Source organism: Delphinapterus leucas, chromosome X (genome assembly GCF_059928025.1).
Source record: "Delphinapterus leucas isolate spDelLeu-1000000601 "Yukka" chromosome X, BTC_Dleu_Yukka2, whole genome shotgun sequence".
Lineage (NCBI taxonomy): Eukaryota > Metazoa > Chordata > Mammalia > Artiodactyla > Monodontidae > Delphinapterus > Delphinapterus leucas.
Window position 1 is genome coordinate 116,868,818 of NC_143150.1, and position 24,588 is coordinate 116,893,405.

At 44.5% G+C, this 24,588-nt stretch overlaps 1 protein-coding gene across 1 annotated transcript in view; it reads left to right on the forward strand.

Moving 5' to 3' along the window:
- The window catches only part of MAP3K15 (mitogen-activated protein kinase kinase kinase 15), a 148,650-nt gene that overhangs the window by 114,132 nt on the left and 9,930 nt on the right, over positions 1 to 24,588 (forward strand). The window contains 6 exon segments of the mRNA XM_089904724.1: positions 3,651 to 3,738; positions 5,321 to 5,454; positions 7,683 to 7,810; positions 9,783 to 9,916; positions 10,132 to 10,237; positions 22,202 to 22,359. Coding sequence (XP_089760850.1) covers positions 3,651 to 3,738; positions 5,321 to 5,454; positions 7,683 to 7,810; positions 9,783 to 9,916; positions 10,132 to 10,237; positions 22,202 to 22,359 — 748 coding nt within the window.

Sequence of the window (24,588 nt, forward strand, 5' to 3'; positions counted from 1 at the left end):
CCAGTCCTCTGCAACCACTGAATCTACTTTCTGTCTTTACGAATTTGCCTATTCTTGACATTTCATATATATAGAATCATACAATATATGGTCTTTTGTGACTCGTTTCCTCCATTTATCATAATGTTTTCAAGTGTCATCCATGTTGTAACATGTATCAGAATTTCATTCCTTTTTGTGGCTGAACAGTATTCCATTGTATGGATATATTTGATTTGTCCATCATTTGAAAGGCACTTGGTTTGTTTTCACCTTCTGGCTATTGTGAATAATGCTGCCATAAACATTCACATGCAAGTTTTTGTGTGAACTTATGTTTTAATTTCTCTTGGAGCCAAATAACTGGGTCTTAGGATAATTCTTTATTTAACTTTGAGGAACGGCCAGACTGTTTTCCCGATTTACATTCCCATCAGCCATGTATGAGGGTTCCAGTTTCTCCACGTCCTCGCAATACTTGTTACCGTCCGTCCTTTTTTTTTTTTTTTTTTTTTGCAGTACGCGGGCCTCTCACTGCTGTGGCCTCTCCCGTTGCGGAGCACAGGCTCCAGACGCGCAGGCTCAGCGGCCACGGCTCACGGGCCCAGCCGCTCCGCGGCATGTGGGAGCTTCCCAGACCGGGGCACGAACCCGTGTCCCCTGCATCGGCAGGCGGACTCTCAACCACTGCGCCACCAGGGAAGCCCTCACTTGTGCTTTTGATGTCATATCTAAGAAGGCTTTGCCTAACCCAAGGTTTTCTCTGGTGTTTTTTTCTTCAAAGTTTTATACTTTTAGCTCTTATATTTAGGTCTCTGATCCATTTTGAGTTTTGTTGTTTTTTTTTTAATGGTCTGAGGTAGGGGGTCCAACTTCATTCTTCTGCATGTGGATATGTGGTTGTCTCAGCACCATTTGTTGAAAAGACTATTTTTTCTCTCATAGAATGGTCTTGGCACTTTTTTAGAAAATCAGTTGACCATAAATGTAAGCATTTATTTCTGGACTTTCACTTCTATTCCATTGATCTATATGTCCATCCTTTATTGCTATTACCACATTTTCTTGATAACTGTAGTATTGTACTAAGCTGTAAAATTAGGAAATGTGAGTCTTCCAACTTGGTTCTTGTTTTTCATAACTGTTTTGACTATTGCAGGTGCTTCCATGTCCATGTGAATCTTAGGATCAGCTAGTCAGTTTCTTCAGAAAAGGCCGCTAGGGTTTTGGCAGGGATTGCTTTGTATTTGCAGATCAATTTGAGAGGCTTTGCCATCCTAACTATATTAAGTCTTCCGTCCCATGAACATATCTTTCTATTTGTTTAGGTCTTCTCTAATGTCTTTCAACAATTTTTGGAGTTTCAATGTACAAGTCTTATACTTTTTTGTTAAATATATATGTGTTTTATTCTTTTGGTTGCTGTTCTAAGTGGAGTTGTTTTCTTAATTTCATTTTCAGATTGTTCATTGCTGGTGTGTAGAAATACACTCGATTTTTGTATATTGATCCTGCAAACTGGCACTCATTTATTAGTTCTAATAGTTTTTATTGAATTCCTTAGGATGTTCTGTATACAAGATCATGTCATCTGCAGATAGAGATAGGTATAGTTCTTCCTTTCCAAACCGGGTGTCTTTCTTTCTTTTTCTTGCCTAATTGTCCTGACTAGACTGCAGTATAATGTTGAGTAGAAGTGGCGAGAGCAGACATCCTTGTCTTGTTCCTGATCTTAGGAGGAAAGCGTCTAGTCTTACACCATTAAGCATGATGTTACTGGTAGGTTTTTCATAGATAACCTTTATCAGGTCGAGGAAGATTCCTTTATTCGTAGTTTGTTGAGAGAGTTTGTATCATGTAATTTGAGAACATTTTAATTCAGTGCGTCTCGGACAATCATTATCACAACGTATTTAGAAATCAGACTAAATATCAGACCAGGGCACCCTTGGGGCACAATCTTCAATTTTAGAGTTGGGAAATGCTGCCAAATATGAAGCAGAACATCCCTTTACTACAGAGTTTACCTTCCGACTCTCATTCTGTCCTCAGTGCCATTCCTTGCCATACATTTAAATAAGTTTTTAATTGAGGTGTAATATACAGACGAGTGTGTTAAGTATATCAGCACCCCAGAAGGCGCCTTGTGCCCCTTCCCAGTCATTAAACCCGCTCCTAATGTAACTATTTTGATTTCTATCACCAGTGGTTAGTTTTGCCTGTTCTTAAACTTCAAATAAATAGGCTCATAAAGTATGTACTCTTTTGTTTCTCACTTGTTTCTCTTAAAATAATATCTATGAGATTCAGCCGTGTTGTATTAGTTCATTCTTTTTTTCGCTGTGTAGTGTTCCATTGTGTGAATGTATATGACGATTTACCTGTTCTATCAAACATTTGGATTGTTTCCAGTTTGGGGCCATTATGAATAAAAGTGCTATGAACCCTCTTGTGCATGCCTTTTGGTGAACATATTCTTTGATTTCTGCACTGTATGTACCTAGGAATGGAGTTAGTAGGTTGTGGGATAGGTTTATATTCAGCTTTGGTTGATACCAAAGTAGTTGTATCAATTTACACTTCCAACAGCAACATATGAGAGTTCCAGTTGCTCCACATTCTGAACAACAGTTGATACTGTCTTTTAAATTTTAGTTATTCTGTTGCATCCATACCACATGTCTCCTAAGGAGCTTGACTGTTGCGTGTCCCAGCTTTCAAAAATTAGAAGAAGCAGAGGTGGGATGGGTTAGAGAAAAGAACGTCCTAGTGTTTTTTGGAAATTATCTTAAAGTATGCCGTATTCTTCCCTGCCACCTTGAGAGAGAATACTGAATACAAATCTTATGAGTCAAGTCATTTGTATGCAAATAAACAACTACACAAGTCTAGGGAGTGGCTGATGTGTCCCAGCAGCTTTTGTGAGAAATATTTATGGGTTATAGTTGATATTAAGCTTAGTCTATGTCAACAGAACGATGAGGCCGTCTTACACATTTCCTTCTCACCTCTCCCCTTATACAAGACCTTATTTCTCACTAAGAGCTAGAGTGATGGCAACTTGGGAGGTGATGGTCCCACTACCCTTAGCACTAATTCAATCACCCCTGGAACACTGGTCCCGGGACCAGACTTGACGAATAATACAGGGACACCTTTGAGGAATTACAAGTTAGTGAAGTGACTCACAAACAAGTCCTGGGGGAAGCGTTGAGGGAACAAGAAGGAAAAACTTACAGGGATAGAATAAAGTTATGTACATTTCTAGTGGGCAGTTATGTAGAAAGGGACCAATTCTAAGCAGTCTATGGATGGGACCCACATAAAAGAAGTCTTAGTTCAATATAAGTGAAGCATTTCTCATTGAGTTCGCCAAAGAATGAGCTGCCTTGTGAGGTAATGAGTTCTCTGTCACTGGGGGTGTTCACGCATCAATTAGCCAGCCAGTTGGTGGTGATATTCTATAGAGGGGATTCAAGTATCATATGGGTATTTGAACTAGATTAGATAACCAGTACACTACCATGTCAAATCAAGGAGTGGAGTGATTGTTCCGTAACTTGTAAAAGCTTGGTTTATTTAATCACAGTTTAATGTAGTAAGGCCAAGTTAGAGGAAAGGAATAGGAGTGATCATAATTAACGGCATCTTTGTGACATTTGGTGTTCTAGGTTTTGCTCTTTGGTCAAAGAGATGACAACCAATGGAGTGGGCAGTACAGTGGGGCTGGAGGGAGAGACTGATGGGGATACCTTAGAGGTGAGTCACAGAAGACCTAGAACATGGAAAAAGTTATTTATTGTGTCTTTGATGCTTTAAGAAAATGTCTCATTTTTTGTGTGAAAGTTCTTTATGTGTATATTTTAAAATACTCATTAAGAAACGAGCTAGCCATCACTATTCATGACTGTCAGAGATTAAATTTAATGCATCTCTATAGAAAAATCTCATTACTTTGGCATCCTGTCAACCAGAATGTGTAAGAAAAATTTGACATGGACTAGACTAGAATTCCCTTTTGCGTACAACTGATGGAAAAGCTTTTCCTATGCTAATTAATAATGTTTGTGAAACTACAAGAGAAAGAGTTGGGCAAATAGAAGCAGACTTTTTCATTTATGCCTAAAATGACTTTAGTTATATCTACTTGCATTTAGTATATTAAATATGATCATATGAAGAAATTAATATTAATTTCTTAATATTAAGAAAGGGTCATCATAAGCGCTTTTGGACAGCACAGTGGTAGTCCACAGATGGCTACACCACGACGCACGTGTTTAAATCTTGCACAGTTATTATGACTTGCCACTAATTCAGGTCCTTGTAATTTAGTGAGATTTTGCTATACTTTCAAGTGGGCTGAAATTAATTTTTTGAGATTTCTTACAGAAAATATCAAAGGGATTCATTTTAATAATTGAGTCAGGTACTCGAATTCTTAGCTTAGAATCAAAGTTGTAGAAACGAACTGAGTGATGCACTTTGAAGGTGGGAGATAAAAGCCTGTTATGAAGCAGGCGGATGTCTGGTTAAATCAGACAGTGATGAGAGCCACTAGTAACCTTAATTGTCGTGAGCATCCCTAGAAGCGGATGGGAAGGGACACGTCCACATGCACACGCGTTCTGTGCACTTCTGTAAGCAGGTATAGGGGGTGTAGAAAATAACAGCAAGAATCCCTTGCTGCCTCTGCTTTAAATAAATATTGCTCAGTCTAGAGTTACATTTCTTTTAATCATTGAGAAGAACCAACTGGAATGCAGCTGTACAATTTTTGATGATAAGATTGGGGGAATTAAAAGAGCAATACTCATTACAGGTGGAACTTTGCAGTATGTGTTTAATGCTAGGTCTGTACCTCTAAAAGCAGGAGTGGGGCAGCATGTGTACTTTCTATTAAGACAATTTTAGTTTTATTTACCTTCAGTTCTTTTCTGGGCTATAGAAGGTGGTTGCTTTCCTGGCGAGTTGATAAGGGATCATGTTAGAGGGCACCTATTTGGGGTACTTGACGTGCTTAGAAGCAGTTTTAAATTGCAGCATCAAAGTGAGGGGAGTTCTCCAAAAGGTGAGCCCACTAAGTTACATATGAGCCGTATTTGTAAATTTCTTGCATTCTATTTCATAAAATCATGTTATGAATATATGAGTAACTGGCAACTCTACCCCTTAAAAGCAATTATTTAATGAAAAGTATATAACCCAAGAAATGTGACCTGCCTGGTACTCAAATAATGTTATTCATAAATTTTTTAAAAATTGCAGGACCATGTTTGGGCTTTTATAGGGTTTCTCCACCACAACCTGTGTGCTTTTGTATCTTGTTGCTTTTCCTTAGTATGAGTATGACCACGATGCGAATGGTGAGAGAGTGGTGCTGGGGAAGGGCACATATGGGATCGAGTATGCCGACAGAGATCTGAGCAATCAAGTGCGAATAGCCATCAAAGAAATTCCAGAGAGCGACAGCAGGCAAGTCAGGGCGGGCCTTCCACCTTCTACAGTTGCCACCTCCATACCCCAACTCCCGTGCCCACCACTGATGGTGCATAATGAAAGCATTATGTCATCAAAAAAATTTGTAATTCTCTTCTAATAAGGGTGATCTGTTTTTGTGCTCTGCATATTATAAATAGATGGAGAAAATGGAACAACTTCACTTAGAGGCATGTGGATTGCAGAGTCACGTTTTAAAAGAAGACTGTAGTTTTATTTCCACCCATCAGGAGGAAATAAAGTTTTACATTTTTACATAGGTGTTTGCAAATATTTAAAAATATGACTCAGTGCTTTAATTCACATTGTAACAATTTGAAATGGCTATTATTTATTCAGATGTATCATTACAGAAAATTAAATGTGGTAAAGAAAAATTTTAGTTTTTTGCTATACAGACTATTTTATTAATATCCTACCCTTCAACCTCACCCATAGATTTTGGACTGTTGTTTTTTAAACCACAAGTACTACCAATTTATTTCTCCTACACTTTTTAAGAGTCTAACTAAAGGTTTATTCCTTTTTGAATTCATACCCCTCCTAATTCTAAACAAGAACGTGTTGACTGTCACATGTTTTTGTAGAGAAGCTACATATACAGTAATGGCCACAGTATAAGAAATAATAGCTCCATGCTCCACCGGCGTGCTCAGACCACATCTGCAGCGTTGCCTTCAGGGCTGGACACTGATGGCTGTGTGCAAACGGCCCTCCATCCAGGTGGTCAGTGAATTATTAACGATGGATTACAAGTGATTTCTAGCAGCTGTAAGACCCTTTGTCATTCATTCGTTCATTCGTTCACTTGTTCATCTATTCATTTTTAATGGGATTGTGTGTTATGATATTTGAATTATAAAGCAGGGTCTGAAATGAACTCATCCAACTTCTTCCAAGGCTAAGAAGGTTAAATGACTTCTCCGAGGACATGAAGAAACAAGACTAGGATCCAGTCCCTTGAATTCCTCTTCCAGTGTTCTGTCTCTTATTCTCATGATGGATAAGGCATTGCAGTTGTTTGTTGGGGGAAAATTGCTGGCTTGAACCACCTCCTTCAATTGGTTGTGTTAGTCGTTTCAGCTCTTCACTGCTGATGGTCGTTCCTGGGGTTTTAGAGCTGGAAGGGACCTTAGAGACTGTTTTGTCCCATTCCCTAAATTTACAGGCTGAAGTTAGGATATTGGGTACCTTCTCTGTGCCAGATTCTGGGCTGGCACTGGAGACTGAAAGGGGAGTAGGATACTGTCCTAATGTTAGGGTGTGCCCAGTTTGGTAGAGCCAAGTGACAAGTGCCATAATACAGAGGTTCACAGGGTGTTTGTAGAGCATAGGAGTGGAATGAATTGCTCTTCTTGGTTGAGTTGTGGCAAGTCTGAGAAAATAAATCATCTTTGAGCTGGCCTGTGAGGGATGAGTAGGAGTTCGTCTGGCAGAAAAGGAGGCCAGAGCATTCTGTGCTGAGGGGAAGCAGAGCTGTTAAGCACAGAGTGTACTGAGAGAAGAAAAAATTGTGTGTTGTGACTCGACTATAGGATGTAGGGCAGTGGCGGGGGGGGGGGCGGCTCTTGAGATGAGGCAAACATTTTTAAAGATGTAGTCTGACCTGAGTTTGAAAGTCCTTGTGTGCCATGTTAAACAATGTCTTTATGTGGACTTTAGGATGGGAAGTGATGTGATGGGGTGTGTGTTTTAGGAAGGGGAAATAGGGTGGCCAGGGGAGAATAGACTGAAGAGGCTGAGGCTGGGAGGTCCATTAGGTGGCTGTTGCTGTAGTCTGGAATGAGTCTGCGGAATGAGACTAGAAGGCAGCTGAGGACAGAACCTTCTGGAACAGCTCCCTTCATGGGGGAGCAGAGGAAGAGAGGCTGTTGAGAGAGACAAAGGATGGTTGGAGAGTTCAAGCCCTATCGATAGCCATAGTAACAGCAGCAGCCATTCACTGGGTACTTGCCACACACCAGGCACTCCACTGGGTGCCTGAGAAACTTGACACACTTTGGCCCCCGGCAGCCCTGAGTGCTTCGTATTATTATCCCCTGTTCTACAGATGGGAAGCTGAATAGTCTCATGGGAGCCAAGGGAGAGAACATTCCCACAAAGAAGGGATGGCCAGCAGCAGGGCAGGTACTGGTGAGGTGCGATATACGGACCCCAAGCTCCAGGGATTTGGCAGGTGACACTGGCTTTGTTTTTCTCACCAGTTACTCTCAGCCTCTGCATGAGGAGATCGCCCCACACAAGAACCTCGAGCACCGCGATATTGTTCAGTACCTGGGCTCTGTTTCCGAGGACGGCTACATTAAGATACTTATGGAGCAGGTGCCTGGGGGTGAGTAGTCACTGGTCTTCTGGTCTCATACCCTGAAAATCACTGATGAAAGTATAATATGAACATCGTTATTCATCCTGCCGTTAAAAAATGACAGACATTTGAGGTGTGGGAGACCATTTGTTTCCCAGAGGAGTTGGATACGGATTTTCCAGTGTCACATAAACAGTCTATTTCTGGTCTGGTAATTCAGTCATCAAATATTCATTGAGGATCTACTAAGTGCCAGCTGCTGGGCTGAGCACTAGAGACATAGAGATGAATAAAGCATAGTCTCTGGCCTTGAGGCCTTCACAGTTTAGGAGTTGAAGTATGCTTTGGAGAAGAGGAAACGGAGGTGTTTTTAAATGACATTGCGAAATAACATGTTGACAGTGAAATTGAATACCAGTGCTTTATCCACAAGATCCCCAAAGGCAGACAGTAGAGTGCGAGGGTGGGAGTTCCTCAGGTCTGGAGCCAGCCATCTAGTTTGGTTTTTGTTTGTTTGTTTCTAATATTTATTTATTTATTTATTTGGCTGTGCTGGGTCTTAGTTGCGGCAGGCAGGCTCCTTAGTTGTGGCATGCGTACTCTTAGTTGAGGCATGCATGTGGGATCTAGTTCCCCGACCGGAGATCAAACCCGGGCCCCCTGCATTGGGAGCGCAGAGTCTTAACCACTGTGCCACCAGGGAAGACCCCAGCCATCTAGTTTGAGCTGGTCCCTCCACCTGCAAGCTGTGACCTCAGTTTTCTGACTGAATAAACGAATTTTAAAATTGGATTATTATTAAGTACTGTCATAGTTGGAATAGTAATAATTATTGGAGTCATAATGACACTATCTCAGTGGCTTGTTGGCTGGGGTAGGTGAGATAATGTTTGTAAAGCTCTCAAAACGGTGCCAGGCAGAGAGCAAGAACCCAGTAAGTGCTCATTTTAAGAAAATAATGATAAAATTAATAGTAATCTGAATGCAAATATAAAAACTTGAGCTAGAAATCTGTATTCATCCGTTCTTTCAACTCATAGTTACTAAGAGCCTGCCATTACATTAAAAACCTAACTATATGTCTTAAGAGTCAGGCAGTGTGCTAGATTTTGATGACGTACAGTGTCTTCTTCCCTCAGATTGCTCATAGTCTAGCAGAAAATACTGATTTGCGTTCCAGACGTGAGGTCTTGAGGATGACCACAGAGCTGGAGATAGATGTGCACCTCCTCTTTTACAGATGGGGAAACTGAGGCATAGCAAGGTCCCATAGCACTGTGTAAGGGCGACTAGCTGATGCTGAGGGCCTGGACAATAATCTCTGAAACACAGGGTCAGAAGGCAGTGAAGGGAGGTTTTCTTCTGGCCCCAAAGTTCAATGTTTAATAGTATAATTGGGGTTGGGGGTGGGTGGGTGGGTGTTAAGACCATCCTGCCCCTGGGACCTGGCATTAGGAGCTTCTCACAGTGAGGACAGAGAGCCCCAACCTCCTCTGATTCGGGTCCCTGTCTCCCTTAAGGGGCCCTCACTCTGCTCCTGTCCACTTCTGGTTTCAGGGTGAGGTAGAAAACGTGGCTTTGACCCAAGCCCAATGGCTGAGATGCTTGTGCAGCATGTGCAGTGTCAGGCCAGCCCTTCAGAGTTCAGAGAGCACTGTTGCGCTCTCTTCCTGATTCTGTGCAGCTGAACAGAGCTAAGCCCGAAGGTGGCCTGGCTGAGTTTCGGGGATCACAAGGGGTTCCTTTCCACCCTACACCTCTGGTCAGGCTGATGTGCTGGTTCACGCCCCGTCCCTTCTCTGACTATGCTGCTTGCGCACCCGGGAAACAGGCAACAGAGAGGGAGGAAAGATGTTGCATTTAGCCCAGATACAGTGATGTGGGCACGAGTGCTCACATTAGGTTAGAAACATCACTTCACTTTATTTCCCTGAACCCTTATAATTGACTCTTCATCGCCCTGATGAGTTTTTTTTTTTTTTACTGTGTCCATTTCCAGGAAGCCTTTCGGCTCTTTTGCGATCAAAATGGGGGGGGCCGATGAAGGAGCCCACCATCAAGTTCTACACCAAGCAAATCCTGGAAGGCCTCAAGTATGTCCACGAAAGCCAGATTGTGCACAGAGACATAAAGGTACTTGCTTGTCTGAGCCAATGAGATTTTACTTTGCATCTCAGATCACATGAGCTGCTGGAGTGTCTGCAGGTGGACCAGCTCACGGAGGGGAGAGGATTGAGCAGAGTCTAGTCTTCCTAGAGACACATGACCATTTCTTAAGGTCCAAGTCTATTTTACATTAGTTTGTTTAAACTTTTCTTTAAGCATTTGATGTTCTTCCTTTTCTGAAGGGCGATAACGTTCTGGTGAATACCTATAGTGGAGTGGTGAAAATCTCCGATTTTGGCACCTCTAAACGTCTTGCAGGAGTGAATCCATGTACAGAGACTTTTGCCGGTAAGCAGACAGAGCTTGGCGTGGGGTCGCCGTCCTGGGGTTAGGCTTCCTGCAACTGCAGTCCTTTGGAAGTTACTCACCAAGCACCTGTGTACACGGTGGACAACTGGTAGTTGAAGTGGACGGTGTATTGTCCCCAACTTCAAAGTGTTTGAACTCTGTCATAATGATGCACTTAGCTATTTGTGGCAACGAGGTTGCCTTACTTTCTTCCTTGTCTTCCGAGGTCGAGTAGGTGTTGTGCTCTGCTTGAGGTTTTCCGAGGGTTTCTAACCAGTCAGCAAAGTGGCAGCATCTCTTCTAAGTTAGTAGCACATTATTCAGAATCGTGGGTAATTCTGAATAACAGTATCCCTCAGGCAAGTTATTAGAACATTTTATTGGTCTTTTATAAAAATAGCCTGTTACTTTAGGGAGTTCCGGTACCTCGTGCTTTAATATGATTATGTTTCCAAGAGAGGCTGTTTCTTTTAGGGTATTCTAAGATGGGTTTGGTATTCTAAGTGGGTTTGAGCAATTGAATTTTCTTTTCCATGTGTCGGTGATGGAATCATTTATGTGTTGAGAGGGACTGGATTCAGAGAGTGGAATAAAATTGCCAGCTAGCTTTCCATGTACACAACCAATGAGTAGAATGATGCTCAGAAGCCACCTATGGCTTTTTGTAATTCCCATTTAAAAGCAAAACAGAAACTTTGATCCTTGGAGAGAAGTACTGATTTTGATTAAGTAAAGGTTTGTGCTCCCCCTAGGGTGTAATGAAAGCATCACAAAGATCTAGCTTGATGGAATTATGAAACAGCGCTTATCATATTATAGCTCCGATGTAAGTTATAAAAGACAGATGATTGCTTTCTATCCCTATAACACCAAACTATAGAGTGGACAGACTTGCCTTTACTTTTGGTGAATAATGTCTCAGCTTTGGAAAACTTTTCTTCAACAAGACAGTTGTTATGTCAGCCACTGGACGCCCACAGTAGAGACTCGTTCTCTATCTCAAGAGAACTTTTATGCATCAGAAATGACTTCTCGGTTGTAACACCAAAGGAGATACATGCACCTCAAAATGGGGAACTGTTACACCAAGGACCCCACCGGAATCTCCCAAAGAGTGTATTGAATTTTCATTCATTGTTTCTGATATAAATATATATATCTCAACATGTATGTATCAGTGAGTATGTATGTATGACTGGCATATTTTTTTACTAGCCTAATTAAAAATGACTTCTGTCCTCCTCTTTGGAAGCCACCAGTTAGCTTAGCAATATGTAGCAAGAAGGGCTCTGATATGGTAAGGAGTTATTTCAAGACATAAAACCCCTAACAATTTATCTCATAATTACCATCCCCAAGGAGAAAAAAAAAGCATAAAGAAAACGCATGTATAATTCATCATTGCGTATCACATTTTCCCAAGTAATTGGCTTGAGGAGGCATGAATTTTGCATTGCAAAATAATGCAGGGGTGTTTGGGGGATAATAAAGAAGGGGTGTCATTTGGGGTAGGAAATTCCCCTGCATATAATTACTCTTTGCAAAACAGAGCGGTTCTGTAAAGAAATCTCAGCTGCTGGTGCCACACTCCGACTGGGTGCGGCTGGACACAGTGGGGCCTGGAAGGAGAGACAAAGGCTTCAGACAACTTCCTGGCCCGAAGTCCTCCCCTCCTGTGTTCCTCTGAAGGCTTTTCACCATAGGTGTAAACCAGCTAGAACAGGAGGAAGGGCCATTATGGCCAGGGTCAGCCCCCTTTGCTTTTGGTTTTGCAGCAGCTTTATTGAGGTTTAACTCACATATCATAACATGTACCCATTTGAAGTGCACATTTCAGTGGTTTCTGGTAAATTTTCCAAGTTGTGCAGCTATCGCCGCAATCCAATTTTTGAACATTTCTGTCACTCCCAAAAGGTGCCACCTTGCAGTCAACCCCCATGCCCACCCCCAGCCCCAAGCAACCAGCGACCTACTCTCTGTATAGATATTCCTGCTCTGGAGATTTCTTATAAACTGAATGATACAATATGTGGTCCCTTGTATGCAGCTTCCCACGCTTCACATAATCTTTTTGAGGTTCACCTGTGCTATATATAGTGTATATCGGTACTTCATTCCTTTTCGGGCTGAATAGTATTCCATTGTATGGATAGACCACATTTTGTTTATCCGTCTACCAGTTAATGGTCATTTGGATTGTTTCCCCTTTTTGGCTATAGTGAATGATACCGCCGTGAACATTCACATACAAGCTTCTGTGTGGAGATATGTTTCCATCCCTCTCTGGTAGATACCCAGGAATGGAACTCGGGACAGGAACTCTGTTCTGATGTGTGGCTGTGAACAGCCTTGGTTCAAATTCTGGCTCAAGCACTTGCTAGCCATGTGACCTTGGGCATGTCACTTAAGCCCTCTGCATCTCCGTTTCTTCATAAGTATATAAAACAGATGCTCATAATACCCACTTCAGAGGGTTTTTATGTGGATTAAATGAGTTTATATATATATATATATATACATATATATATATATATATATATATATTTTTTTTTTTTTTTTTTTTTTTTTTGCGGTACGTGGGCCTCTCACTGCTGTGGCCTCTTCCGTTGCGGAGCAGGCTCCGTACGCGCAGGCTCAGCGGCCATGGCTCACGGGCCCAGCCGCTCCGCGGCACGTGGGATCTTCCCGGACCGGGGCACGAACCGGGATGTCCCCTGCATCGGCAGGCGGACTCTCAACCACTGCGCCACCAGGGAAGCCCTAAATGAGTTAATATTGATGAAGTGCTTTAACCAGTACCTGGCTCATAGCAAGTGCAACTGAAGTCTGCATTAGTGAACTAAATACCAATTTGCATTTAGAAGTCACTGGTCATTCGAGCTGGCAGGAGCCTTTGAGAGAATCGAGTTTATGTGCGTAACTAACATGTTGAGCCTGTCGGACTCAAAAGGTGTAATTTTTATTTTTATTTTTGTCTCCCACGCCTGCTCAGGGCAATGGTCCTTTCCCGTGACTCTTCCAGCCACACTTAGATAACAAAGAGCATTTTTTAAAAATTTTATCAATCCCTATTTCTTTTTTTAAAATTTTTATTGGATTATAATTGCTTTACAATGTTGCATTCATTCGTACTGTACAGCAAAGTGAATCAGCTATATATATACATATATCCCCACTTTTTCGGATTTCCTTCTCATTTAGGTCACCACAGAGAAATGAATAGAGTTCCCTGTGCTATACAGTAGGTTCTCATTAGTTATCTATTTTATACATAGTATCCAATAGTGTATATATGTCAATCCCAATCTCCCAATTCATCCCACCCCGCCCCTTTCCCCCTTGGTATCATTACGTTCGTTCTCTATGTCTGTGTCTCTATTTCTGCTTTGTAAATAAGATCGTCTATACCAATTTTTTCAGATTCCTCATATATGCGTTAATATACGGTATTTGTTTTTCTCTGTCTGACTTACCTCACTCTGTTTGACAGTCTCTAGCTGCATGCATGTCTCTGCAAATGGCAGTCTTGTTCCTTCTTCTGGCTGAGTAATATTCCACTGTATATATGTACCGCATCTTCTTTATCCCTTCCTCGGTCAGTGGACATTTAGGTTGCTTCCATGACCTGGCTATTGTAAATAGTGCTGCAATGAACATTGGGGTGCATGTGTCTTTTTGAATTATGGTTTTCTCTGGGTATATGCCTAGTAGTGGGATTGCTGGGTCATATGGTAGTTCTATTTTTAGTTTCATAAGGAAACTCCATACTGTTCTCCATAGTGGCTGTATCAATTTACATTCCTACCAACAGTGAAAAGGGTTCCCTTTTCTCCACACCTTCTCCAGCATTTATTGTTTGTAGACTTTTCGATGATGGCCATTCTGACCGGTGTGAGGTGATACCTCATTGTAGTTTTGATTTGCATTTCTCTAATGATTAGTGATGTTGAGCATCTTTTCATGTGTTTGTTGGCAATCTGTGTGTCGTCTTTGGAGAAACAAAGAGAAAGTCTTAATGGCACTTTGAGAAGCAAACGAAGTCTGAATCCAGTCATTGAAAGGGTTCCGGCAGTTATACAGGCGTGCCTTGTTTAATTGCGCTTTGCTTTGTTGCGCTTTGCAGATACTGCATTTTTTTTTTTTTTTTTTTTACAAATTGGTTTGTGGCAATCCTGCGTTGTTAGATGATGGTGAGCATCTTTTTAGCAATAAAGTATTATTTATTTAGTTGTACCGGCTCTTAGTTGTGGCAGGCGGGCTCCCTCATTGCGGCTCACGAGCTCCTTAGTTGCAGCTCATCAGCTCAGTTGTGGCTTGCCTGCTCCTTCGTTGTGGCGCGCAGACTCCTTAGTTGTGGCATGTGAATTCTTAGTTGCGGCATGCACGTGGGATCTAGTTCCCTGACTAGGGATCGAACCCAGGCCCCCTGCACTGGGAGCACAGAGTCTTACCCACTGCGCCACCAGGGAAGTCCCTAGAAATAAAGTATTATTTAATTTAGGTCTGTATGTTGTTTTTTAGGTATAATGCTACTGCACACTTAATAGACCATAGTATAGTGTGAACATAACTTACATGCACTAGGAAACCGGAAAACTCCTGACTCATTTTATTGCCACGTTCGCTTTATTGTGGTGGTCTAGAACCGAACCTGCAGTATCTCCGGGCTCTGCCTGTACTCATCCACACGCTCGTCCTTATTTAAAGGGTGGACTCCTCTCCCCGTCCGCACTGGTCGGGGTGTCGGTCTTTGCTCCCTCCCTCACCTCTTTCCCTACTCACCAGATGTGGACAGGAGAGGAGAGGGGCAGGAAGTTGTCACTTGACTAGCACTGTTCTAAGCTGGCTTCCTGTGCTCTGGGTCTGGCTGATGGTTGCTATTAACTCTTTGCAGCCGGACCCCTCTGAATATAACTCCCATGTCCGGGACAGGGGCCTCTCCTTTGGCTGACTCCGCCTTGCTTCCTCACCCTGGTCTCTTACCCTGCACATTATAACTACCCCTCCATCTTTTTCTACTGAGGGAACCAGGCCTGGAAGGCTGTCTTTGGGCAGGATTCCCTTTAAAAAAGACCCTGTGGCGTAGTGGTTAAGAATCCGCCTGCCAATGCAGGGGACACGGGTTCGAGCCCTGGTCTGGGAAGATCTCACATGCCGCAGAGCAACTAAGCCCGTGCGCCACAACTACTGAGCCCGCGCTCTAGAGCCCGTGAGCCACAACTACTGAGCCTGCGTGCCACAACTACTGAAGCCCGCGCACCTGGAGCCCGTGCTCTGCACCAAGAGAAGCCACCGCAGTGAGAAGCCCGCACACCTCAACGAAGAGTATTCCCCTCTCGCCGCAACTAGAGAAAGCCCGCACGCAGCAACAAAGACCCCACCCAGACAAAAATAAATAAATAGATAGATAGACAGACAGGCAGGCAGACTGACCCTAAAGCAGGGAACTCTCTGGTGGTCCAGTGGTTAGGACTCTGCACTTTCACTGCCAAGGGCCCGGGATCAATCCCTGGTTGGAGAACTAAGATCCCGCAAGCCGCATGGCCAGAAAAACCCAAAAAACGAAAAAGAGCCTAAAGCAATATTTCTACAACGGGTTTTGCATCTGGTGTCCCTTTTTTACCCGCTGTCAAGAGGGTGCGGTGATATTCCCAGACCATATGGTCCCCACTCTGCTGCTGTCAGCTGCTTTTGCTCCCATGGGAACCAGTCCTCTTTGCAGCTTCTTTGCAGGGGACACATACATATGGAGCTCTGAGTGGGCCCAGTGAGGAGCCCTCACAGGCTCTGGGTTGGGAGGAAGTGGTGGCCCCTCCCTCCAGACCCATCCCTTGGGCAGGGCAACTGGGGTGACCCCGGGGGCATGGAAAGCTGCACCTTACTTCTCTTTTTGCTACTTTATTAATATTAAATTTGGAAACTTTGGGCTCTAACACTGTCTCAAGGGGACTGTAGAAGGTGCAAACATGTGTGGCCTCCTTTCAAGTGCACTTATCCTGGGTGGATGTTGAGTTGCTTGAGTCGCCATGGGCCCACACCCTTCTGGGGACAGCTCCTCCCCAACACCTGTAATGAGAGAGGGTACACCTCCCAGTGCAGGCTCTGCTCTCTCACCCCTTTTAACCCTTGATCTGGGTGGGAGGCCCCTGGGCTGGGGGCCCATGGCTTGTGTAACCAGTTATCTGAGACCGCCATAGAAACATGCGTCTGTGGTCCCTCTCTCACCCCTTGTCTTGGTATCCAGATCATATCTTGGCCCCTCAGTCAAAACTCCTAAATTATTGTCCCGTGTCATGTCTTTTCTTTGCTGATAATTTGAAAATCCTTCTTGGGCCGTTGTCCAGGAGCCCCCAATGGATTTCATGTCCCAAGGGGACTGGGTTGATGCCTGTGGGTCTCCTGATCACCTTGTCCTGAACTCTGCACTACTGCACCCGTGTAGATACCTGAGGGACCATAGGAAACCCCTAAGAGAGCCAGATTTAAGGCGAGCAACATTTCCAGGATCTCTCCATTCATTTGCTCCCCCACCCCCATGGCATCTTCACTTGGTTTTCCCCACAGAAGCCAGTCTTTGGTACAGCTGATGTACACCCACCACATGCACGCTGCCCCGGGATGGCCCCTTGACTCTTGGAAATAGTTGTGGGGATCTGTCTCTCATCGTTGGCTGCTTGTTGTGACTGGATGGTTTCCCTGTGAATACAGTAGTAAATAAAATGGAGCACCCAGTTTGCTATTACTGCCCTGGGCCTAATACAGAAAGAAAGTTATATGGAAAGAAGTCACCTTATGGCTTTGGAAATTCTTGCATCAGCTGCTCTTAATCAGGCAGCTTTTTCTTCAGTTGTGCTTCTCCTGGATCCATTACTTAGATCAGGGATGTCATGGTGTGTAGCTCCAACTTTGAAGACAGAAGACCTGGGCTTTAGCTTGAACGAATTCCCTAGCTTCTCTGAGCCTCGGTTTCCCCATATGTAAAATGGGAACAACAGTACGTCATACCTCTTCTGCCCGTGCTTATGGAGTTGTGAGAGTCAGATGGACAGTGCTACATGGAGCTGCTTTGTAAGCCATTGAGTGCCAATTGAAAGTCACATGTTGTGGCCAGAAGCCTTCAAGATGGCCCCCAGTGATCCTCACCTCCTGGTATTCACAGCCTTGTTTGTATTCCCTTCCCGTTGAACACTGCCCGGACTTAGTGACTTGCTTCTAATGAGTAGATTAGGACAGAGTGGTGGTGTGTAACCTGGAGGCTAGGTGAGAAAAGGCAGTGTGGCTTTCCTCTTGCTTTCTCTTGGATTACACACTCTGGGGGAAGCCGTATTTTAAGCAGCCTTATGGAGGATCCCATGTGGTGAGAAAACAAAGGCTCCTCCCAACCCCCCTGTGAGCTTGGAAGTGAATCCTCCAGCCCCAGTCTAGCCTTCAGATGACTGCAGCCCCAGCCAACACCTTGGCTGCAGTCTAATGAAAGACCCTGGGCCAGATCTACCCGGCCCAGCTGTTACATAACCAGCCCTACATTCCAATCATTAGAAACTGTGTGAGATCATAACTGTTGTTTTAAACTGCTAACGTTTGGGGTAATTTATTAATTTTTTTCCTAGCATGCAATAAGTTACTGTTTTTTTTAGTGGACTATAGTTTATTTACAATGTTGTGTTAGTTCCACCTGTACAGCAAAGTGAATCAGTTATACATATATCCACTCTTTTTTTAGATTCTTTTCCCATGTAGGCCATTACAGAGTACTGAGTAGAGTTCCCTGTGCTGTACAGTAGGTCCTTATTAGTTATCTATTTTATATATAGTAGTGTGTATATGTCGATCCCAGTCGCCCAATTTATTCCTCTCCCCCTTACCCCCTGGCAACCATAAGTTTGTTTTCTACATCTGTGACTCTACTTCTGTTTTGGTTCATTTGGACCCTTATTTTAAACTCTGCATATAAGCAATATCATATGATATTTGTCTTTCTCTGTCTGACTTAACTTCACTCAGTATGACAATCTCTACGTCCATCCATGTTGCTGCAAATGGCATTATTTTGTTCTTTTTTATGGCTGAGTAATATTCCATTGTATATATGTACCAAATATTCTTTATCCATTCCTCTGTTGATGGACATTTAGGTTGCTTCCATGTCCTGGCTATTGTAAATAGTGCTGCAGTGAACATTGGGGTGCATGTATCTTTTCGAATTATGGTTTTCTCTGGGTATATGCCCAGTAGTGGGATTGCTGGGTCGTATGGTAGTTCTATTTTTAGTTTTTTAAGGAACCTCCATACTGTTCTCTATAGTGGCTATACCAATGTACATTCCTACCAACAGTGCAAAAGGGTTCCCTTTTCTCCACACCCTCTCCAGCATTTATTGTTTGTAGACTTCTTGATGATGGCCATTCTGACCGCTGTGAGGTGATACCTCATTGTAGTTTTGATTTGCATTTCTCTAATGATTAGTGATGTTGAGCATCTTTTCATGTGTTTGTTGGCCATCTGTATGTCTTCTTTGGAGAAATGTCAATTTAGATCTTCTGCCCATTTTTTGATTGGGTTGTTTGTTTTTTTGATATTGAGCTGCATGAGCTGTTTGTATATTTTGGAGATTAATCCCTTGTTGGTCGCTTCATTTGCAAATATTTTCTCCCATTCTGAGGGTTGTCTTTTTGTTTTGTTTATGGTTTCCGTTGCTGTGCAAAAGCTTTTAAGTTTAGTTAGACCCCATTTGTTTATTTTTGTTTTTATATTCACTACGATATGGGTCAAAAAAGATCTTGTTGCGATTTATGTCAAAGAGTGTTCTGCCTATGTTTTCCTCTAAGAGTTTTATTGTGTCTGACCTTACATTTAAGTCTTTAATACGTTTTGAGTTTATTTTTGTGGATGGTGTTAGGGAGTGTTCTAATTTCATTCTTTTACATGTAGCTGTCCAGTTTTCCCAGCACCACTTATTGAAGAGACTGTCTTTTCTCCATTGTATATCCTCGCCTCCTTTGTCATAGATTAGTTGACCATAGGTGCGTGGGTTTATCTCTGGGCTTTCTATCCTGTCCCTTGACCTGTGTTTCTGTTTTTGTGCCAGTACCATACTGTCTTGATTACTGTAGCTTTGTAGTATCGTCTCAAGTCAGGGAGCCTGATTCCTCCAGCTCCATTTTTCTTTGGGGTAATTTATTATATAGCAGTAAATAACTAATACGGATGTCATTGCTAAGTCCCTACCTTTAGAAAGAGTGATGTTCACTATGGTTCCATATAAAGAAAATCTCCAAATTTAGCATTAAGCAGACTAATCCTCCAATTGTGAAACAGTTGTACTAAGGACAGTTATTCAGTCAGGGTCAGTAAGCCATTGCAATTTGGTTTAGTGCTATTTTCTACTGCTGCATAACTTTCTAAGTTTATTTTCTTGCTCTTTTAAGAATTAACTTTTAGAGATTATATTAGTCAGGATCCAGGCAGGAAAATTGAAATCACCCCAGTTATTTTTACAGAGAGAATTTAGTTGAAAGAACTGTTTCCTGGGACTGAGTTATCAGAAAGCAGCCTACATCCCTAGGGCCTGAGGGAACAAAGGGGAGGGTGGGATTCAAACCTTTCAGTGGGGGATGCCACTGGGCTGGAGCACGTAACTCTGAGGGGGCAAGATGAGGCTGGTTCTGGAAGTATGGGGGGGACAAAAAAGCTGGTAATGAGCCAAGTGCTGCTACTGGAACCACCTGAGGGTCCAAAGTGACGCTTGCTAACCAACCTCTCCTTCCTGTCGCTTGTGCACAGGCATGCTCTCTTCCCCCACCCCCTCCCAACCCACCAGGGAGCAGCAGACAAGGCAGAAATGTGGTTTGCTCAGTCCCAGACCCAGCATAGCAGAGCTGAGAGATAACAGCTTAATAAACAGCACAGTGTTACGTCTTTCCTAAGTTAATGAATTATGGGTTAGTTAGAAGGCACATTCCCTGCCAAGGCCTCTCTCTCTGTTGTTCACTGTAGTAGGAGCCTGGTAGGAGTAGGAGTGTGGTGTCACTGAAAGTTCCCTTCCTGGGGCTCTGAGATTTCCTGACACTGCAACAAGTGCTACGAGCCTCCATCTCGCCCAACCCTGCAGCCAACTGAACACTTGCCCACCAGGCTTTCAGCTCGGGAGACCAAAGCCATCATTTTTGCCCTGCTGATTTCTTGCACTCACTGATACAACCTAATGTATATTTAACTTTAAATTAGGAAGAATGAAATAAAATTTTAAAATTTTTTTAATTTAAATTCATTTCTTCAGTGTCACCAGCCACATTTCAAGAGCCCAGCAGTCCTACGTGGCTAGTGGCTACCATACTGAACTGCACAGGATAGAACATTTCCATTATTGCAGAACATCCTATTGGTCGGAGCTGTCCTAGAGCCTTTAAAATGCTCATGGGAAAGAAACAAGCTGGTAAGACGTTGGATGTTCAAGAGGAGAAGGATGTAGTAGGTAGCATCTCCAAGCTTATTTTAACCAATGAGCCCTTTATTTTCATTGATCAAGACTCAGGAAACCTACTTTAGTTTTGTGATCTTGAGGCAGAGACTGGAATTTCTCTGTGCATCAGTGTTCTCTATTCACACCACGGCCAATATAATTTCTGAGTTCGCTGTTTATTATAAACCTCTTTGCCAGCACATAGCATCTGCTGTTGTTGCTTCCACATTCCCCTTGCCTCTTGCCTCTTGCCTCTTGCCTCTTGCCTCTTGCCTCTTGCCTCTTGCCTCTTGCCTCTTGCCTCTTGCCTCTTGCCTCAGGATTAGTTTCAAGGGAAACCAAAGATTTTACTCTTAGCGCCCTTGATTGACCTCCCCGCCCCATCTCTCCAACAACCTCTTCCCCTCCCTGATCACCACCTTCCCTGTGGCAGCCCCTGGTGGCTCGTGATCCACAGGAGAAAGTCCAAAGCCAGAGCCTTCAGAACACACAGCGCTCCTGGGTCCACTCTATACTTCACACCCACGGGCTTTGGCTCGAGCTCTTCACCTTGCCCAGAAGTTCTCCTGTTCCTTTGTCCACCTCTTCGAGCCTCATGGCAGGAGTCTACTTCACTGGCAGCCCAGCCACCACCCGTTTGGATTGGCCACTGTGTTCATGGCAAGGTCATGCTTTGCCCTGCCTGCTCCTGGCCAATGACCGAGCGTGGTGGGGGTACTAGAACCAGTGTGGCGCTCTTCCAGTGGGCAGCTTTGGGTCAGGGCCTCCCCGGCGGCCTGGTCAAAGCTGTCTCAGAGGTGCTCTGCCATCAAGACGCTTCCTTCCTGCTCCTGACCTGCACTGCAGTCTGACAGCTCCCCCTGCCCAGCCTGCTCCCTCCCCCTTTATCTGTCATACCCCTTCTCCCAGTAAATCTCTTGTATGTCTAATTCTGACTTGGTATTATTTCTCAGAGACCCAAATTGACACAGCTAGAGCTTCCCCTGACTCAAACCAGGCAGAATCAAGCACTTTTCCATCCATGTTCTCAGCGCCTTCTGTGTATACCTGTTAGAGCACTTCCTACATTCACCATCACCACTGCCGCCACCCTCGTCACCACCCTCCTTGTCGCCACCCTCCTCGTCACCACCCTCCTTGTCGCCACCCTCCTCGTCACCACGTGTCCTCCACTGGGCAGTGTCTAAAGGTCAAGCACCACATTTCTTACATTCTGGTCCTCCTGTATCTGCCATGCACTAATATGTGTTGATTGAATTAGATTGGGCCCATTTATCCTTCGAGGGGCTGAGTGATCCTCTGTCAACGTTGACTAGTGTTAAAGAAAGGCATGTTGCATGTGTCTGGTCAAAGAAGAGATGCAGTGACATCATTTACGCATGAGACCGGCCCCCGTGTGTCATTAATACGAGAGTTAAAGTTCACACACTCGTTTACTAATGGTCCACTTAGTTTTTAAACAATATGGTACCCACCATCTTTGTTGTATTTTTTCCCAGTAGGCACTCTGCAGTACATGGCGCCCGAGATTATTGATCGAGGACCTCGTGGGTACGGTGCCCCCGCTGATATCTGGGCCCTGGGCTGCACCGTCATTGAGATGGCCACCAGCAGGCCTCCGTCCCATGAGCTCGGTGAACCGCAGGCAGCCATGTTCAAAGTAAGACATGTTGGATGATTTAGGTTGCTGGTGTTGGAGACAGATAATTCAAATCAAAAATCTCCCAATCCAGAAACCTCTCCACAAAGGTGGAAGAGAAAGCATACAGGTTGCTTTGTTTTCTTTTATTTTTGAATAAGCATAAAATCAGAATGTGATGTGCGTCACAGGCACAAGAGAGGAGCGCTAAAAGACTGGAAAGCGGAACTCAGCCTTTCCTCTAGCCAAGCAGATGCAACCCTTTACATCCGTGTTCTGAAGAGAAATGCTGACTAGTCCTCAGGTGCAAGGACTAGACAGCACCACTGGTCACAGGAGTTCACCCGAGGTTCCCCTGACAACTAGGGTGACCACTTGTGTTAGCTAATTGGCTTTACCCAAAGGAAAGATCAACTTCTCAAACCTTTAGGACGGGACGTAGTTCTGGAGCAAAAGGCTCCACTGAAGTTAGGCTCCTGCTTTCCCACAGAAACCCGGAAATCGGAGCGCTACCTTCCTCGGTGGTGGCATCCCAAAGAGATGGCTCCCAGGTCCTTGAGAAAGATATTTCTGGCAAGAGGCTTATTTGGCTTTTAAAAAGGTTTACATATATCTCGAAGAGAGACACAGAACTTAGAATGACAGGTTTTCTAAAGTGAATGCTCTAAGAAAGGTGGGGGGTATCTCTTTCTTTCTTTCCAACTGAGGGAGTTAAGCTTCTTAGTTAATCTGTACGTGCTCTTACACTGGGTAAGGCTCAAGGGCCGCGTTGGGTGAGTGTCTTTGGAGGACAGGTTTCTGTCTAGATTTGGAGAAGAGGAACTTTGGGTATCAGATGCTGTCTCCTTTGTCCTTCTAAAAGCCTTCCCAGAGCTGACAGGAAGGGTGACCCGTGTGTTGAGGCCCACATGGTACTGACTGGCCCTATGGGTGGGGCTTTACACTGGACGCGCTCCCTTGGGAAGGGACATGCTTGCTTGCGAGCCCAAGGGAAGCTGATGCGAGGACAGCCAGTGTATCCAAGGTCAGGTCTGCGGCTTCTGGCTCCGTGGACGCTTGGAGAAGTTGAAGAGCAGCTGTAGCCTTCAGAGGTTGTTACCAGCACTGACCTTCCGCGGAGCACTTTTGTTTGCCCCAAAGATAAGAAGGAAGAGAGCAGGGTCCCAGAAGGCTAAGTGGCCACTGCTTACGGATGACAAGGTCACAGTACCTGGAAGCAGCCTGATGGAACGTGATTCCAGAGGCCTTTCTTCCTGCTTCTCTACCAAGCCTGGTGGCCTCCCAGGCCTGTCAGCCCCTCAGCCTCCCCGCCTGCATCCTTGCCAGGCCCTCTGGCTCAGTCTCTTCGGCAGAAGGAACTCAAAGGCCCGAGTGCAGGGCTCTGCCCATGAGCTGGGTGCAGCCTGCTCAGCGGGTTCTGAACGCCCTGTGCTCTGATGCCTTGGTGCACTCCTCAGCCCAGCCCCTGCAGAAGGTTCTCTGAGCTTCCCACCCTCCCAGCAGCTGTGAGATAGCCCTAAAGCCAAGATCTCAAGTTGACGAGTGTCTCCTGGCACCTGCAATCCCAACAAGACCCTGAACACCGCGGCCGGCAGGCAGCAGTGACCTTCCAGCCTTTCCATGTCTGTCCAGGATGGAGCCACCTGGGGCTGGCAAAGATCTTCCTGCAGCTTCAGTTACAGGCCTCGGAATAAATAGCAGCTGGTGGGCTTCCCTGGTGGCGCAGTGGTTAAGAATCTGCCTGCCAATGCAAGGGACATGGGTTCGAGTCCTGGTCCGGGAGGATCCCACATGCCGCGGAGCAGCTAAGCCCGTGCGCCACAACCACTCTAGAGCCCACGTGCCACAACTACTGAAGCCCACGTGCCACAACTACTGAGCCTGTGCTCTAGAGCCCACGAACCACAACTACTGAGGCCCGCGTGCCTAGAACCCGTGCTCTGCAACAAGAGAAGCCACTGCAGTGAGAAGCCCGCGCACCACAACGAAGAGTAGCCCCCACTCGCTGCAACTACAGAAAGCCACGCGCAGCAACGAAGACCCAACACAGCCAAAAATAAATAAATTTATTTTAAAAAAAAAACAAAAGAAAACCGTAGTGCCCATGTTTGCACTTTTCTTCTTGAGAGCCGGGGGAGAAGCTACTCCCTTCCTCTCTGAGTTCTTGTCCTGAGTTTTTGTCTCTGGACCCCCCTAGTGCCCTTAGATCCCCACCCCTCAGGCGAGGGGTGCCAGCTGGAATGTGCCCTG